The 14612-nt window shown below is 46.4% G+C and overlaps 1 protein-coding gene across 2 annotated transcripts in view; it reads left to right on the forward strand.

Annotated features, from left to right (window-relative positions):
• The window catches only part of SLC37A1 (solute carrier family 37 member 1), a 77552-nt gene that overhangs the window by 35985 nt on the left and 26955 nt on the right, over nt 1–14612 (forward strand). For both annotated transcript variants that reach the window (XM_040422725.1, XM_040422726.1), the window contains exon 6: nt 14282–14417. In XM_040422725.1, coding sequence (XP_040278659.1) covers nt 14282–14417 — 136 coding nt within the window. The remainder of the gene's footprint in view (nt 1–14281; nt 14418–14612) is intronic.

Consider the following 14612-nt stretch of genomic DNA (forward strand, 5'->3'; position numbering starts at 1 on the left):
GGCGGTGGTCATACAGTTGCTGTGGTCATACAGTTGCTGGATATCCTCCTGTGGTCATACAGATGCTGGATATCCTCCTGTGGTGGCGGCTGTCATACAGATGCTGGATATCCTTCTGTGGTGGCGGTGGTCATACAGTTGCTGTGGTCATACAGTTGCTGGATATCCTCCTGTGGTCATACAGATGCTGGATATCCTCCTGTGGTGGCGGTCATACAGATGATGGATATCCTCCTGTGGTGGAGGACATACAGAAGTTGGATATTCTCCTGTGGTGGACATACAGATGATGGATATCCTCCTGTGGTAGAGGTCATACAGATGTTAAATATCCTCCTGTGGTGGCGGTTGTCATACAGAAGCTGGATATCCTCCTGTGGTGTCGGTCATACAGATGCTGGATATCCTCCTGTGGTGGCGGTCATACAGATGTTAAATATCCTCCTGTGGTGTCGGTCATACAGATGCTGGATATCCTCCTGTGGTGGCGGTCATACAGATGTTAAATATCCTCCTGTGGTGGCGGTTGTCATACAGATGCTGGATATCCTCCTGTAGAGGCGATCATACAGATGCTGGATATCCTCCTGTAGAGGCGATCATACAGATGCTGGATATCCTCCTGTGGTGGCGGGCATACAGATAATGGATATCTTCCTGTGGTGGAGCACATACAAATGATGGATATCCTTCTGTGGCGCAGGACATACAGATAATGGATATCCTCCTGTGGTGCAGGACATACAGATAATGGATATCCTCCTGTGGTGGGGGTCATACAGATGATGGATATCCTCCTGTGGTGGGGGTCATACAGATGATGGATATCCTCCTGTGGTAGAGGTCATACAGATGCTAGATATCCTCCTGTGGTGGCGGCTGTCATACAGATGCTGGATATCCTTCTGTGGTGGCGGTGGTCATACAGTTGCTGTGGTCATACAGTTGCTGGATATCCTCCTGTGGTCATACAGATGCTGGATATCCTCCTGTGGTGGCGGTCATACAGATGCTGGATACCCTCCTGTGGTGGTGGTCATACAGATGCTGGATATCCTCTAGTGGTGGTGGTCATACAGATGCTGGATATCCTCCTGTGGTGGCGGTCATACAGATGCTGGATATCCTCCTGTGGTGGCGGTCATACAGATGCTGGATACCCTCCTGTGGTGGTGGTCATACAGATGCTGGATATCCTCCTGTGGTGGCGGTCATACAGATGCTGGATATCCTCCTTGGGTTGCAGTCATACAGATGCTGGATATCCTCCTGTGGTGGTAGTCATACAGATGCTGGATATCAGCCTGTGGTCATACAGATGCTGGATATCCTCCTGTAGAGGCGATCATACAGATGCTGGATATCCTCCTGTAGAGGCGATCATACAGATGCTGGATATCCTCCTGTGGTGGCGGGCATACAGATAATGGATATCTTCCTGTGGTGGAGCACATACAAATGATGGATATCCTTCTGTGGCGCAGGACATACAGATAATGGATATCCTCCTGTGGTGCAGGACATACAGATAATGGATATCCTCCTGTGGTGGGGGTCATACAGATGATGGATATCCTCCTGTGGTGGGGGTCATACAGATGCTGGATATCCTTCTGTGGTGGCGGTGGTCATACAGTTGCTGTGGTCATACAGTTGCTGGATATCCTCCTGTGGTCATACAGATGCTGGATATCCTCCTGTGGTGGCGGTCATACAGATGATGGATATCCTCCTGTGGTGGAGGACATACAGAAGTTGGATATTCTCCTGTGGTGGACATACAGATGATGGATATCCTCCTGTGGTAGAGGTCATACAGATGTTAAATATCCTCCTGTGGTGGCGGTTGTCATACAGAAGCTGGATATCCTCCTGTGGTGTCGGTCATACAGATGCTGGATATCCTCCTGTGGTGGCGGTCATACAGATGTTAAATATCCTCCTGTGGTGTCGGTCATACAGATGCTGGATATCCTCCTGTGGTGGCGGTCATACAGATGTTAAATATCCTCCTGTGGTGGCGGTTGTCATACAGAAGCTGGATATCCTCCTGTGGTGTCGGTCATACAGATGCTCTATATCCTCCTGTGGTGGCGATCATACAGATGCTGGACATTCTCCTGTGGTGGCAGGCATACAGAAGCTGGATATCCTCCTGTGGTAGAGGACATACAGAAGCTGGATATCCTCCTGTGGTGGAGCACATACAAATGATGGATATCCTCCTGTGGTGGAGGACATACAGATGATAGATATCCTCCTGTGGTTACAGTTGTCATACAGATGCTGGATATTCTTCTGTGGTCATACAGATGCTGGATATCCTCCTGTGGTGGCAGTCATACAGATGCTGGATATCCTCCTGGGGTGGCAGTCATACAGATGCTGGATATCCTCCTGTGGTGGTAGTCATACAGATGCTGGATATCCTCCTGTGGTCATACAGATGATGGATATCCTCATGTGGTGGCAGTCATACAGATGCTGGATATCCTGCTGTGGTCATACAGATGCTGGATATCCTCTAGTGGTGGCAGTCATACAGATGCTGGATATCCTCTAGTGGTGGTGGTCATACAGATGCTGGATATCCTCTAGTGGTGGTGGTCATACAGATGCTGGATATCCTCCTGTGGTGGTCATACAGATGCTGGATATCCTCCTGTGGTGGTAGTCATACAGATGCTGGATATCATCCTGTGGTCATACAGATGCTGGATATCCTCCTGTAGAGGCGATCATACAGATGCTCTATATTCTCCTGTGGTGGCGATCATACAGATGCTGGACATTCTCCTGTGGTGGCGGGCATACAGATAATGGATATCTTCCTGTGGTGGAGCACATACAAATGATGGATATCCTTCTGTGGCGCAGGACATACAGATAATGGATATCCTCCTGTGGTGCAGGACATACAGATAATGGATATCCTCCTGTGGTGGGGGTCATACAGATGATGGATATCCTCCTGTGGTGGGGGTCATACAGATGCTGGATATCCTCCTGTAGTGGCGGTCAGACAGATGTGGGATATCCTCCTGTGGTGGTAGTGGTCAGACAGAAATTGGGTATCCTGTGGTCATACAGATGCTGGATATCCTCTTGTTGTCATTACATGCTCTTCCATATTGAGCCGGAGTTCAAGGTGGTTGTTGGCTGCTGCACATGGGAGCTCCAGCGCCCCATCCAGTCCAAGGCATTCTCTATGGGGAGAGTTCTGGTGATGGAGCTGGGAAGCTGCTGGAGACCCCCCAGAAGGGCAGGCTGCATGGCGCGGGCAGTGTATGGTGGTGTTATCTTGCTGAAACACCATGTCTCCTGAGTCAAAAGGGTAGTAGGACTGGTTCCACGATGGCCTGGACAGAATGTTCCCCCCATCAATACCAGACAGAAAGAGCCATGGTAACTGATGATGCCCACACCATGACTCTTCCAACAATACCAGATGGGAATGGCCATAGTAGATAATTGTGCCCCCCACCATCACCTGGTGCTGGCCCTGTGTGTCTCCACACTGTAAATGATGGCAGTAGAACTGGATTCATGATGTCCTGGATATACCGAAGGCTGGTCAATGTTTTGACACTTCCCACCATGACACCCGGTGCTGGCCCTGTCTGTCTCCACACGATACATAATGGCAGTAGAGCTGGACCCTTGATGTCCTGGACAGAATATAATAAATCCCAGCAGGTGCTTGGAGTCTTCAGTTTATGTATTCTTTATTATATGACATCGATAGCTCAGAGTAATGGACGCGTTTCGGCTCATCCATCCTTCATCAACTACCATTTTGTTCTAACTTACAAACTTAAATACCATCCCCCCATCACGTGTCGTGACGTCAGACGCCCAAAACAGGGCGGTCACTAGAATATGTCAATCACATTGTAACCCGACATCACATAGTATTAAAGTGATAAAAACACATACAAAACATCAAACCATGGAAGATGCCACACGTCTTGCAGCGATTCATCGTGGGTTTGCTGTCTGAAAAGAAATGTTCGGAAAATCATTAGTCTGCCGTATCATAGCCGGTTCAAAAGTACACCATTTTGTACTCTCTGTTTAACCCTCTAGGCTGCAATGTACGGAGAGTGTGTACTCCATAAGCTTCTCTCCGTAATAACTGGTGTTTGATGTCGCCACCTCTCCTGTGTCTTCTTACCTGCTCCGATATCTGATGGAGTGTTAGCTCTATGACCGTGCCCTGGTAGAGGTCGGAGCAAAGTACCAGGACGGATATTAGATTTGTGCTTACAGATCTCCTATTGTTTGCATCGTTTCACCGATATACGCCAAGCTGCAGGGAGACTTGATTGTGTATATTACGTTGGCAGAAGGTGAAAAAACCTTTGATTGTAAACGTTCTGGCTGTATACGACGGGGGATGGAAGGAATCGCCTTTTATAAAGACCGACCACATCAATTGTGACCAACCAGCTCTCTTTGGGAACCCTATCTAACTCTCGTATTGTGGTCAGAAAGTGAGATGTGTCCAAAAGAAAAGATGTCGTGTTCTTAACGAATGGCGATAGAGCTTTTTCTAGGACTATCGCTAGTGGGGATGTAATAGAGCCCACTGATGCCACTATAGGGCGACCTGGGGGTTGTAACTGTTGTATGGACCTTGGGGAGTGTATAGAACGCTGGTGTCACAGGAGATTGACTTATCAAGAATTCACTCATTTTTTTTCACCCCCAAAGATAATGTTGGACAACGGTGGCAATTTAGTGTTTGATTTTAAATACTGGATCATTGTCCAAAACCATATACGTATCATTGTCTGACAATTGGCGCATCACTTCTCTAACATAATCACATCTGTCCATGATAACCAGCGACCCCCCCTATCTGCCGGCTCGATAGTCAATTAGGGACCGGATAGCCTGTTTCTCCTGTGCGGAGGTGTTGTGTGTCACATAAATCTCCCCTTTCCTGATGGAATCCATCAGAATTTGGGCATCCCTGGTAACCAGGTGCACATGTTTCCACTGGGTGCAGGTTTTTTGGAGGCATATACCTGCTCTTAAGTCTGTTTGAGATCAGTCAGTTTAAATTCATTCGTAGCCATGTCCTGATCTCTCACTATATCATCTCTGGACAGGGAAGTATCTCCAGATGTAGCAAAATGGGCTTTTAGTCTTACTCTTTTAAAGAATTGTCCATTTGGAAGCTATTGAAATGTGATGCCGGACTAAATGACAATCCCCTTTCTAAGGTCCGTAATTGGACTGGGCTTCAGATCTTAGAAGATAAGTTAATAATCAGGGAAGAGGTCATACCTGTGAGCGGGTCTGGATTTTCTGCAACACTCCGGTCGCGGCTTGACCGCTGATGTTTGCAGCCCACCCTCCGTTTCCTCCATAGGCACACCCCTTACCTTTAAAATAAAAAGCCATCCCGAAATCACTAATCCAAAGAGTGAAACGAATAGTGTCTGATCCACAGACACAGGAAGTGAGAATAATACGGGAGATGATGGAGAGATTTTGTCACGATCAGTGTGGGGGGAAGACTTCACACTGAACACCGGAGGTGGGGGAACAGTAACTGGACCTGGAAGCTAGGGAAGAAACAGGTCACCTCCTAAAGAACCCTAATCCGGGCTCTGACTACCTATCAATATGAATAGACCATGAAGGTAGGAATATTCATATGCAGGATACCTAGGCCCTGATTTCCCTATAAGGCCCTGGAATGAGGTAAGGACCAGAGACAACCCATTCCTCTCCAGATGGACGAATGGAAGTCTCTGTCTCAGGTCCAGATACAAACAGGGAATATAAGAAACACAAACGCGACACTTAACTTATGTAGAGATGGAAGAACAGGAACACCAGAGACGACCTCAGCCAGCTCAGCCAAACCCAAATGAAGCTATCTACCGCATAGTCAGAAGGGTGGGGTCAGACTATAAAGGGTAGAAGTGATGACCACTGAGCAACAGCTGAGAAAAGGGAAGTGGTCATTAACCCTATCAATACTGAATCAAGAGAAATCAGGGAGGCAGTTATATTCCTCCACGCTCAGCCAGTCTTCCTGATCTCCTGACATCAGTCACCTGAGGGACCGTGACAAATTTAGATCTAGAGGTGATCCGTCCAAGGTTCTTGAAGAAGCCGTAGCAGCTCCTTCACCCCAAAAAAGGAGCCTGAACGATTTGCGCATCGCTTTTACACATAAATTCCATTCTTTGAATGCGCAATTTGACAATATCATCCGCAGACATTGGCCACTGTTAGGCAAGGCATATCCTCAGGTTGCGGAGTTTAAAAATGCCCCATTGATCTGTAACAAGCAAAGTGCTAACTATCGTGATCATCTGGTCCATGCTGACATAGGAACTATGAAACCAGCTTTACGTCACTCCATCAGATATTGGAGCAGGTAAAAAGACACAGGAGAGGTGGTGAGATCAAACACCAGTTATTACGGAGAGAAGCTTATGGGATACACACTCTCGGTACATTATAGCCTAGAGGATTAAACAGAGGGTACGAAATTCTGCACTTTTGAACCGGCTATGATACGGCAGACTATTGACTTTCTCTTGCTTGAAATCTTTGTGACACCTCCTTGATACGCTGCCGACAGAGTTCAGGATCATTAACAATGCGTTTAACTCGTTGAAATTGTGAACGGGTAAAGAATTCTTAGTGTTGCATGGGTGACAACTTGAGTATAAAAGCAGGGTATTGCGATCTGTACAAATCGGTGGTTAGTCAGCCTTGAGGTGTCTTCATCACGACTGTATCGAGAAAGTTAATGGGATGCAAATCTGTATGGGCGGTGAATTGAAGATCCTGAGAAAGGAGTGGAATTCATGGAATGAAGATAAGTCACCATTCCAGATGCAGAACACATCATCGTAATGGAGTGGGTTTGAAAGAGGTTATTGGAATAAATCCAATCTTCCTCAAATTTGGCCATAAAGGCATTTGCGTAGGGTGGTGCCACATTCACGCCCATTGCAGTACCCTTCTTTTGAATATAGAAAACGTCCCCGAACATAAAAAAGTTATTTTGTAATACAAAACGCAATAGCTGTATACAAAACAGTTGGGCAGATTGAGGTAGGGTTGACGTAGATAGGGCTGCTGTAGTGGCCTGGATGCCTTTGTCATGTGATATGGACGTATATAGACTGTTCACGTCTAATGTAACTAGTAAACTATCTGAAGGTATTGTATGTAGGCCGGAGTCAAAAAATGTGACATGTCCAACAAGAAAGAACGTGTCCGTTTAATCAAAGGGGTGAGAATCTTTTCAAGGAAGATAGAGAGAGGAGACAGTAGGGAATCAGTGGAGGCTACAATGGGTTAGGGTTATGAACCTTTTTATAGGTGCTATTGTCGGAAAGTTGTCTGTGTGCTTCTTTGATGTATGCTGTAGTGTCCATGACTACTATAGCCCCACCTTTGTCAGCTGGTTTGACAATGATTGTCTTATCTGATTGTAGCGTTTTTAATGCTACATGTTCCTCACTTGTAAGATTTGTTGGGATATGTAGATTCCCTCTTTCGAGTGACTGTATGGTATTTTTAATTTCTTTGTCTATCAGATTGATGTAAGCCTCAACTCCATGGTGGTTTTTGGGGGGCATATAATGACTCTTGTTTTTGAGTCCAAATTGATGTATAGTTAAAGTGGTGGACTGTGTCGTGGCTGGAGGTATTGTGGTAATTAGTGAAAAATGTGCCTTTAACTTAAGTGACCTGTAAAACCTGTTTAATTCTTGTACAAGAGTAAAACGACGCAAATTACTGTATGGGCAAAACGGAAGTCCCTTTGAGAGCACACTTGATTCAGCCGGTGACAGAGTTCGTGAGGAAATATTTACGACTAAGTCCAAACCTGTAATCGTGTCTGCAAGCTTGTAATATTTTGGTCGATGGGTGCCCCTCCCGCGGCGGATGCATTGGGTCTTCTTCCTGATCTGTGGCCTCGTTTGGGAAAAAAACGTTGGGATTGATAATTTGTAGAACTTTCGCTGCCTGAAGAAGAAGATAGGGTGTATATCCATGAGATCACATTGTGCCTTGCCATTGCCAGGAGTGTACTCTATTGAGGGTTAGGGTTGGGGGTAGTCTTCTGTGTCTTGGATGAATTTTGAGTATTTCGTGTTCTCTAGGTATTTTTTATGTTCCTCTAGAATTTTTTTCGGTTTTCTGTTTCAATTCAATCCACTCAGTGGTAGAGATAGTTGATATAAGCTGTGTTTCGATGTTGATAAGATTCTCCTTGGATTCTATGCTCAGGACATTGATGTCCAGTGAGCATTTGTTCAAGATGGTATCAAATTTGTTGCAATATTCCTTATCGGTTGGAAACAAGGTCGGGCGTAGGTGAACCCTTAATCCCCGAGGGATCCTTGCATCAGACGCCGTCTGCCCGGCATGTTTAAAAGTTCAACACATTCTCCAGCGCTAACACGCCATCCTCCATGTAAACTCTTACACAACGACTAGGAGTGCCGACCAACTCACGTCTTCTTGAATTCTACACTATACATGACGTGCAGACAGGAATGGCACCCCCTCCCCATCATTGTCCTGTGTGTCTCCACGCTACATATGATGGCAGTAGGCACTTTCCAGCCTCCTGTGAACTCATCATTAGTACCAACACAGAACTCATCAATGAGCTCTGTCATGGTTCCAGTGTGGACATTCGTGGCGATGATGAGAGGTCAGTGGCAAAAGGAGTGTGTGAATGCAGTTCTGCTTCAAGTAGATGGTTTCTTTGGGTCGGGGCATTTACTGCAGGGACAAATACAGAACCAATTAGTGGCTGTTCTGTGAGATACAGCAGCTCTTCTTGTAGGGTGATCTTGGCATGCATTTATCTGTCCTGACCATCTAGAACCCTCTCTACAAGTGTGAGCTCCCTCCTCTGACCGCTGTCCACACCACTGAGGCACTACAGAAACTTCTCCAACTTTTTCAAGATTTGATGGATGGAACTTCAGCTTCTTGAAGTCTAGTCATTTTTGAAGTCTGTTAATTGCATAAATGGTGCATGGCTTCTTACAGCAGATATAGTGAACACCAACAACACCAAACAAACTGTATGAGAGAAGATGAAAAAATACAATGGTGCTGTCAGCCAAAAAAAAAAACTGTGCTGACAGCCAAAAAACAGTGCTCTCAGCCTAAAAAAATTCCAGTGCTGACAGCCAAAAACCAACACTGTTGTCAGCCAAAAAACAACAGTGCTGTCAGCCAAAAAAAAAACAACAGTACTAACAGCCAAAAAACTGTGCTGTCAGCCTAAAACAATTCCAGTGCTGTCAGCCAAAAATCAGCAGTGCTGTCAGCCAAAAAACAACAGTGCTGTCAGCCGAAAAACAACAGTGCTGTCAGCCGAAAAACAACAGTGCTATAAGCCGAAAAACAACAGTGCTGTCAGCTGAAAAACAACAGTGCTGTCAGACGAAAAACAACAGTGCTGTCAGCCGAAAAACAACAGTGCTGTCAGCCGAAAAACAACAGTGCTGTCAGCCGAAAAACAACAGTGCTGTCAGCCAAAAAACAACAGTGCTGTCAGCCTAAAAACAACAGTGCTGTCAGCCTAAAAACAACAGTGCTGTCAGCCGAAAAACAACAGTGCTGTCAGCCTAAAAACAACAGTGCTGTCAGCCGAAAAACAACAGTGCTGTCAGCCGAAAAACAACAGTGCTGTCAGCCTAAAAACAACAGTGCTGTCAGCCGAAAAACAACAGTGCTGTCAGCCGAAAAACAACAGTGCTGTCAGCCTAAAAACAACAGTGCTGTCAGCCGAAAAACAACAGTGCTGTTAGCCGAAAAACAACAGTGCTGTCAGCCGAAAAACAACAGTGCTGTCAGCCAAAAAACAACAGTGCTGTCAGCCGAAAAACAACAGTGCTGCCAGCCCAAAAACAACAGTGCTGTCAGCCTAAAAACAACAGTGCTGTCAGCTGAAAAACAACAGTGCTGTCAGCCGAAAAACAACAGTGCTGTCAGCCTAAAAACAACAGTGCTGTCAGCCGAAAAACAACAGTGCTGTCAGCCAAAAAACAACAGTGCTGTCAGCCGAAAAACAACAGTGCTGTCAGCCGAAAAACAACAGTGCTGTCAGCCGAAAAACAACAGTGCTGTCAGCCGAAAAACAACAGTGCTGCCAGCCCAAAAACAACAGTGCTGTCAGCCTAAAAACAACAGTGCTGTCAGCCGAAAAACAACAGTGCTGTCAGCCTAAAAACAACAGTGCTGTCAGCCGAAAAACAACAGTGCTGTCAGCCTAAAAACAACAGTGCTGTCAGCTGAAAAAAAATTCCAGTGCTGTCATCCAAAAACAATTCCAGTGCTTTCATCCAAAAACTATTCCAGTGCTGTCAGCCGAAAAACAATTCCAGTGCTGTCAGCCAAAAATCAGCAGTGCTGTCAGCCAAAAACAACAGTGCTGTCAGCCTAAAACAACTCCAGTAATGACAGATAAAAAACGACAACAACAATGATGCCGAACAAAATAAATCTGTGGAGCAGCTATAGGTAAAGAAAGGATCCTGGAGCTTTGCTCACTACATGTAATGCCCTCCAGCCTCACCAGTAGTGTATGTGCAGAAATCCGCCCCCCTCACCGTGTTGATTGACAGGGCCAGCCGTGATCTCCTCCTCCGGCCGGCCCTGTCAGTAATTCAAAAATCGCGCGCCTCGCGTCATTCGGCGCAGGCGCTCTGAGATGAGGAGGCTCGTCTCCTCAGCACTCCCTCAGTGCGCCTGCGCCGATGACGTCTTCTCTTTCGGTGATGTCATCGGCGCAGGCGCACTGAGGGAGTGCTGAGGATACGAGCCTCCTCATCTCAGAGCGCCTGCGCCGAATGACGCGAGGCGCGCGATTTTTGAATTACTGACAGGGCCGGCCGGAGGAGGAGATCGCGGCCGGCCCTGTCAATCAACACGGCGAGGGGGCGGATTTCTGCAGCAGCTACCAGCAAGTAGACGCCCTACTTGCTGGTAGAGCCCTCATTTACATATTATAAAAGTTCGTTTTATAAAGAATCGGCCGCATGAAAGTAAGTAAGAGCATCATATTCTCCTATAACGCACTATGAGGAATCTAACTATCCAAAAAAAAAAAAAAGAGTTTTGCGGGGTGACAGAAACCCTTTAAGTCTGGAAATGTGTCATCAGAAAATGGCCTATTGTTTAAATCACATTTTTAAGTTTAAGATATATTTTTATAATTTTGGTGATTATTTTTAATTTTCCATGTCAATCTCTATATTTAAAAAAAACATAAAATCCTGCAGTATTCACACCGGCAACTAAGGCTTATAATAGGCGTCTGTACGGATCACTTTACTGCAGTTATCTACTTATCTGTCATTCTAATCCAGCTTGTAATATCTGTATGCAGTGTATGCATATAATAATGTCTGTATGCAGTGTATCAGGTGGGTGTGTAGTGTCTGTGTGCAGTGTATCAGGTGTGTATGCAGTGTCTGTGTGCAGTGTATCAGGTGTGTATGCAGTGTCTGTATGCAGTGTATCAGGTGGGTGTGTAGTGTCTGTATGCAGTGTATCAGGTGGGTGTGTAGTGTCTGTGTGCAGTGTATCAGGTATGTATGCAGTGTCTGTAGGTGTGTATGCAGTGTCTGTATGCAGTGTATCAGGTGGGTGTGTAGTGTCTGTGTGCAGTGTATCAGGTATGTATGCAGTGTCTGTGTGCAGTGTATCAGGTGTGTATGCAGTGTCTGTGTGCAGTGTATCAGGTGTGTATGCAGTGTCTGTGTGCAGTGTATCAGGTGTGTATGCAGTGTCTGTGTGCAGTGTATCAGGTGTGTATGCAGTGTCTGTATGCAGTGTATCAGGTGTGTATGCAGTGTCTGTGTGCAGTGTATCAGGTGTGTATGCAGTGTCTGTGTGCAGTGTATCAGGTGTGTATGCAGTGTCTGTATGCAGTGTATCAGGTGGGTGTGTAGTGTCTGTATGCAGTGTATCAGGTGGGTGTGTAGTGTCTGTGTGCAGTGTATCAGGTATGTATGCAGTGTCTGTAGGTGTGTATGCAGTGTCTGTATGCAGTGTATCAGGTGGGTGTGTAGTGTCTGTGTGCAGTGTATCAGGTATGTATGCAGTGTCTGTGTGCAGTGTATCAGGTGTGTATGCAGTGTCTGTGTGCAGTGTATCAGGTGTGTATGCAGTGTCTGTGTGCAGTGTATCAGGTGTGTATGCAGTGTCTGTGTGCAGTGTATCAGGTGTGTATGCAGTGTCTGTGTGCAGTGTATCAGGTGTGTATGCAGTGTCTGTGTGCAGTGTATCAGGTCTGTATGCAGTGTCTGTGTGCAGTGTATCAGGTCTGTATGCAGTGTCTGTGTGCAGTGTATCAGGTGTGTATGCAGTGTCTGTGTGCAGTGTATCAGGTCTGTATGCAGTGTCTGTGTGCAGTGTATCAGGTCTGTATGCAATGTCTGTGGGCAGTGTATCAGGTGTGTATGCAGTGTCTGTATGCAGTGTATCAGGTGGGTGTATGCAGTTTCTGTGTGCAGTGTATCAGGTCTGTATGCAGTGTCTGTGTGCAGTGTATCAGGTGTGTATGCAGTGTCTGTGTGCAGTGTATCAGGTGTGTATGCAGTGTCTGTGTGCAGTGTATCTGGTCTGTATGCAATGTCTGTGTGCAGTGTATCAGGTCTGTATGCAGTGTCTGTGTGCAGTGTATCAGGTGTGTATGCAGTGTCTGTGTGCAGTGTATCAGGTGTGTATGCAGTTTCTGTGTGCAGTGTATCAGGTGTGTATGCAGTGTCTGTGTGCAGTGTATCAGGTATGTATGCAGTTTCTGTGTGCAGTGTATCAGGTCTGTATGCAGTGTCCGTGTGCAGTGTATCAGGTGTGTATGCAGTGTCTGTGTGCAGTGTATCAGGTGTGTATGCAGTGTCTGTGTGCAGTGTATCAGGTCTGTATGCAGTGTCTGTGTGCAGTGTATCAGGTCTGTATGCAGTGTCTGTATGCAGTGTATCAGGTGGGTGTGTAGTGTCTGTGTGCAGTGTATCAGGTGTGTATGCAGTGTCTGTGTGCAGTGTATCAGGTCTGTATGCAATGTCTGTGTGCAGTGTATCAGGTCTGTATGCAGTGTCTGTGTGCAGTGTATCAGGTGTATATGCAGTGTCTGTGTGCAGTGTATCAGGTGTGTATGCAGTGTCTGTATGCAGTGTATCAGGTCTGTATGCAGTGTCTGTGTGCAGTGTATCAGGTGTGTATGCAGTGTCTTTGTGCAGTGTATCAGGTGTGTATGCAGTGTCTGTATGCAGTGTATCAGGTCTGTATGCAGTGTATCAGGTGTGTATGCAGTGTCTGTGTGCAGTGTATCAGGTGTGTATGCAGTGTCTGTGTGCAGTGTATCAGGTGTGTATGCAGTGTCTGTGTGCAGTGTATCAGGTGTGTATGCAGTGTCTGTGTGCAGTGTATCAGGTGTGTATGCAGTGTCTGTGTGCAGTGTATCAGGTCTGTATGCAATGTCTGTGTGCAGTGTATCAGGTCTGTATGCAGTGTCTGTGTGCAGTGTATCAGGTGTATATGCAGTGTCTGTGTGCAGTGTATCAGGTGTGTATGCAGTGTCTGTATGCAGTGTATCAGGTCTGTATGCAGTGTCTGTGTGCAGTGTATCAGGTGTGTATGCAGTGTCTGTGTGCAGTGTATCAGGTGTGTATGCAGTGTATCAGGTGTGTATGCAGTGTCTGTATGCAGTGTCTGTATGCAGTGTATCAGGTCTGTATGCAGTGTATCAGGTGTGTATGCAGTGTCTGTGTGCAGTGTATCAGGTGTGTATGCAGTGTCTGTGTGCAGTGTATCAGGTGTGTATGCAGTGTCTGTGTGCAGTGTATCAGGTATGTATGCAGTGTCTGTGTGCAGTGTATCAGGTGTGTATGCAGTGTCTGTGTGCAGTGTATCAGGTGTGTATGCAGTGTCTGTGTGCAGTGTATCAGGTCTGTATGCAATGTCTGTGTGCAGTGTATCAGGTCTGTATCCAGTGTCTGTGTGCAGTGTATCAGGTGTATATGCAGTGTCTGTGTGCAGTGTATCAGGTGTGTATGCAGTGTCTGTATGCAGTGTATCAGGTCTGTATGCAGTGTCTGTGTGCAGTGTATCAGGTGTGTATGCAGTGTCTGTGTGCAGTGTATCAGGTGTGTATGCAGTGTCTGTATGCAGTGTATCAGGTCTGTATGCAGTGTCTGTGTGCAGTGTATCAGGTGGGTGTATGTCTACAGTGTGTAGAGTAGCGTTGACCATGTCTTGTGTCTTCCTCTCTCCACAGTGGGATGATTGGAGAGCGTTTGCCCCTCCGCTATTTCCTGTCTTCTGGCATGGTGGCCAGTGGCTTCTTCACTGTCCTCTTTGGATTGGGATATTTCTACAACATCCACAACCTGACATACTACATCATCATCCAGGTGAGTGTATGAGCGAGCCCTGAAGGACGTCCGGCACGGAGGAGATGGAGAATCTTAATGGATCCGGAGGAAGTAAAACGCAACCTTGAGTGGGTTCCCTGGATCCATCAGGAATCTCCTCCCGGTCAGTCACCCTTTTCTGCGGTGGCGGTGTTAACGTATTACTCACTAAGTCCGTCATTATGGTCATATCCT

The sequence above is a fragment of the Bufo bufo genome, chromosome 3 (genome assembly GCF_905171765.1).
Source record: "Bufo bufo chromosome 3, aBufBuf1.1, whole genome shotgun sequence".
In the NCBI taxonomy this organism is placed as follows: domain Eukaryota; kingdom Metazoa; phylum Chordata; class Amphibia; order Anura; family Bufonidae; genus Bufo; species Bufo bufo.